At 42.0% G+C, this 5000-nt stretch overlaps 1 protein-coding gene across 1 annotated transcript in view; it reads right to left on the minus strand.

Annotated features, from left to right (window-relative positions):
- Positions 1-5000, minus strand: part of LOC306925028 (sialoadhesin) — a gene marked incomplete at both ends in the record, with an annotated part of 17782 nt that overhangs the window by 6923 nt on the left and 5859 nt on the right. Inside the window, 4 exons of the mRNA XM_079503711.1 lie at positions 353-484; positions 2581-2730; positions 3486-3649; positions 4031-4136. Coding sequence (XP_079359837.1) covers positions 353-484; positions 2581-2730; positions 3486-3649; positions 4031-4136 — 552 coding nt within the window. The remainder of the gene's footprint in view (positions 1-352; positions 485-2580; positions 2731-3485; positions 3650-4030; positions 4137-5000) is intronic.

The following is a 5000-nucleotide window of genomic DNA, read 5'->3' on the forward strand; positions in this document are numbered from 1 at the left end:
AAAGAATACTTTCTGGCCTTCACAGACCATACATCCAAATAGAAAAGTCCTATCTGATTGCATTAAACAACGTTAAACAATGTTAAACTCACTTTGCCTCTCACTTTGCCACTCCCTTTTGCATATACCCTCTATAATGACATGCCCAAAATAGGGGTGCCCAGTTAAGACTAAATGTATACTTTGTTGTATGACTTCACGTCATGTTCTTCTGTTGAAAATCTAATCTTTTTGGTAAGCAATGCTGTATAAATAAGTATAATTAAAGGCAAGTACTTATACTGTAGGTATGATACTGTATAAATTAGGTCTTATTCACATATAAAAGGAGCGGATGGTTGGTTATCCATACCTCTGACTCGTACAGTGAGAACAGGAGAACTGTGGACCCCAAAGCGATTCCTAGCTTCACAGTAGTACCGCCCACTCTCTGAAGGACCCACCTCTGAGACGGTATAGATGGGACCAGACTTGGTAGCCCAGCCTGGAACACAACAGCACAATAACCGTTCACTGCTGCAAAATGAACAGAGCAATGTGGACAGGCAGAGAGACATGAAATGAACAGAGCAATGTGGACAGGCAGAGAGACATGAAATGAACAGAGCAATGTGGACAGGCAGAGAGACATAAATGAACAGAGCAATGTGGACAGGCAGAGAGACATGAAATGAACAGAGCAATGTGGACAGGCAGACAGACATAAATGAACAGAGCAATGTGGACAGGCAGAGAGACATGAAATGAACAGAGCAATGTGGACAGGCAGAGAGACATAAATGAACAGAGCAATGTGGACAGGCAGAGAGACATGAAATGAACAGAGCAATGTGGACAGGCAGAGAGACATGAAATGAACAGAGCAATGTGGATAGGCAGAGAGACATGAAATGAACAGAGCAATGTGGACAGGCAGAGAGACATAAATGAACAGAGCAATGTGGACAGGCAGAGAGACATGAAATGAACAGAGCAATGTGGACAGGCAGACAGACATAAATGAACAGAGCAATGTGGACAGGCAGAGAGACATAAATGAACAGAGCAATGTGGACAGGCAGAGAGACATAAATGAACAGAGCAATGTGGACATGCAGAGAGACATGAAATGAACAGAGCAATGTGGACAGGCAGAGAGACATAAATGAACAGAGCAATGTGGACAGGCAGAGAGACATGAAATGAACAGAGCAATGTGGACAGGCAGAGAGACATGAAATGAACAGAGCAATGTGGACAGGCAGAGAGACATAAATGAACAGAGCAATGTGGACAGGCAGAGAGACATGAAATGAACAGAGCAATGTGGACAGGCAGACAGACATAAATGAACAGAGCAATGTGGACAGGCAGAGAGACATAAATGAACAGAGCAATGTGGACATGCAGAGAGACATGAAATGAACAGAGCAATGTGGACAGGCAGAGAGACATAAATGAACAGAGCAATGTGGACAGGCAGACAGACATAACATGTCTCCTGTAGCCCATAACATAATAACAACACTCTTGTAATATTATGTTATGGGGTTCATCACTCAAAATTACCATTGGAGTTTGACTACATTTTGTGGAAATTTCAACCAGAAGATTTGGCTGTTTCAAGAGCTCCATATCATGCCTTGCCTTTATCGTGAATATACTATTTCCACAGATATGGAGCCACATTCTTTTTTTTTTTTTTTTACAATATTTATTTTATTTGGAAAAAGCAGTACAAAAACATCATTTCTATGCATACATAGGACACAAGTGCAGTTCCCAGGATTATTTTTTTTTCACCCCTCTTCCCTCCCTCCCCCCTCCAAGTGACTCCATCTCCAGTGTCTCTGTGTCCTTGCTTTCTTCAGGACTACATATGGCATCAGGTCAACACTTAACAGGGGCAAAGGGCAATATTGCTTCAGAGTGTACATTTCAGAAGGAGAAAAAGAAGAGTGGGCAGACAAAAAGAGTAAGACAGACAAAAGAAAAAGACAAAAAAAACAACAATCAAGAAACGAAAGTATTTACAACATTGCTGAGGGGGACAAAAACAAAACAACTTTGGATTTCGACCATGAGAAGAGGAAGGGTGTCTTAAACATTTTCTACAACGATCATAAAGCAGGCTATTAGGGCCAGTGAGATCACACAAAGTCAGCTCTCAGAGGGGCAATGTGTACTATCCAGTTGTTCCAAATTTGGTAGAAATTGTCTAGTCTAGTTCTTAGCATGTATGTTAATTTTTCCATTTTGAAAATATCCAGGACTATTCCGTGCCAATCGTCCATTGGAGCCACATTCCTATACATAGTTAGATCAGTGATTCTCCACATTCTTATACATAGTTAGATCAGTGATTCTCCACATGAATTCATTTCAAGGACCCGCAGTTTGATATGCATTAGGCCACAGACCCCCATTTGCTACTCTTACCTCTGGGACCCCAATCTGGCACTGTAAAAGACTCAGTGTTAATTTAACTCTGGGAAAGTACAAATGGAACCAAATGGACCCGTATGGACCGCCGGAGGCCCCCGAACGCCACGTTGAGGACCAATGATAGAGACTACGTATGAAGCGCTCCATAATACCAACCTTGAGCAGAGGCTCCATCCAGTGTTTGTCGGTGCCAGGTGAAGTTGTCCACAGCTGGATTAGCCTGACTGCTGCAGGTCAAGGTCAAAGGTCGTCCAGCATCCACCACACCGGAGGGACGAGCCAGAACTGAAGTGTTCTTAGGGGGGTCTGCGGAGGAGGGAGTTCAGTTCACACATGCAGTTGGTCACAACGCTACAAAGTAAAATCCCTGTGAATGGGATCCTTGTACTAGAGTCCAATGATCCTCCTCATAAAGTTAAAATACCTTTAATACCAGGCTTGTTCATAATGGAACAGTTCAAAGAAGTCAACGTGTTTCTGCCCAAAAGTGGCCTTGATCAGGGTTGCACTTTTGTAATTAGCTCAAATATTATTTCATTAAAATGTGGGCTATTTCTTTTTCATATTTTGGTGGGTATACAGTAATTTGTGTTTTATATAAGCACATACTACAGTAGGGGTTCATGTAATGTGAGGTCAGATATGTTATAGGACAGAATAAAGAGACAATATGAGGAGAAAAGGGGAGGAGTAGAATAACTAAGGAGGAAAGCTGAGGAGCTGAGGAGGAGGCCTGGCAGACAGAGGGCATTGGTATTGTACTGTAGGTATCATTTATCAGGCAAGGAGACCGTTCACCTCACCTACACCACACAACTTGATGCAACAGCACAGCACAACGCAACGCAACGCAACACAACGCAACGCAACGCAACACAACACAACACAACACAACACAACACAACACAACACAACACAACACAACACAACACAACACAACACAACACAACAAACCAAACAACTCTAAATATATTTCTGTAATATAAAGATATACTCACAACACATAGACACACACAGGCACATATGTACTGTACGCACACACACACACAAACACTACTTACATAGTACAGTAAGTGCAGCAATAGGGGAGGTTTGGTATCCCAGTCGGTTCCATGCAGTACAGTAGTACTGCCCAGCATGGTGAGAACGCACCGATGGGATGGACACATTCTGGAAGGTTCCTTTGGTCCACACCTGATCACCTAGGATACGATACCACGCATACCTGTATCAGGGAGGATGAGGATGGTGATGGGCATGAACTGCTATGCTTAAAGAATACATTTACATAGATATGCTGTATGTGATGGAGACCAGTGGTTCTCAAACTCTCCGAGTTGCAGACCTGTAAGGGTCCATTTGGAACCCTGAGGGTGCCTGGACCCCACTTTGAGACCCACTGAGATAGATGATGATGATGATGATGATGATGATGATGATGATATAATAATCAATATAAAATCCATAATTTCGTTGTTACAATGACAATAAAGATCTATCTATCTATCATCATTATATCATTATAAAATCTCCAAATCCATATGAGTTTGTATTTTCTATTGACTTATTGACAGAAAAGATATGAACCAAGGTGAACTCTCGGTACCTGTTGATGGGAGGGTGGGCGTGGCTGACACAGCTGAGGTTGACATGCGTTCCTTCTCTGATGTCACCAGGAGGACTGGCTTGCACACGTGTGTTCTTAGGAGAATCTACACAGACACAAAGAGCAATGCTTCTCTTTCTACTCTTCCCTGTCTCCTTGACAAGCAAACATACTGATGATGAGAGTAATGTCATGTAATATCAGTCAGTCAGTCAGGTATGCCTACGTACGTACTGCACTACATAATAGAGAAGGGTTTATGTGGTTAAAGGGAAGTCACAAGAGACATTGGGGTCAACGCTACAAGACAGTGTTTCATCATGATAACTGAAAACAGCAGCAAAAAGTCTAAACACAGAATGTTGGGAAGTGTTAAGTATCACTTCCTAAGTTCCTGCTCATTCAATGTGACAGAATTATGACTGGTATTGAAATAGAAACAACCAGACACAACTGTTGGCCTTAGTATGATCTACAGCAGTGGTTCTCAAACATTCTCATTTCAAGGACCCCGATAATTCTGAGAGCGTACCAATGGAACCATGTGGGTGAGTAAGGGTCCATTTGTACACTCTCTGAGTTACGCACATGTGAGGGTCCACTTGGAACTTCTCTCTGAATGAACCCTGAGGGGCCCTGGACCATACACTTTTTTCTTATGTCAGGAGATTCAGTTTCTGATTTATATGCAACTTTGTAGTGTGTATTTCATGCATGTGCTATGGTAGATTAGGATTTTTACTGTGTAAATTAGCTCAGTGTGTTCACTTGTTTGTTTGATAGTTTGTTACAGCCTGTCATTTTCTTTCTTTTTTATAGTTTTACTCCATTTATTGGTGTTTAATTGGACATTAAAACACTGGAGCTTGGATGCTACACCCTGACTCCCATGTAATCTTTTAAAGGAGTTTGTCTGACTGTCTAACTATGTACACTAATGTACACATAGCGAGGACAGTACAGTTTACCC

Source organism: Electrona antarctica, assembly GCF_951216825.1.
Source record: "Electrona antarctica genome assembly, chromosome: 6".
NCBI classification, from domain to species: Eukaryota; Metazoa; Chordata; class Actinopteri; order Myctophiformes; family Myctophidae; genus Electrona; species Electrona antarctica.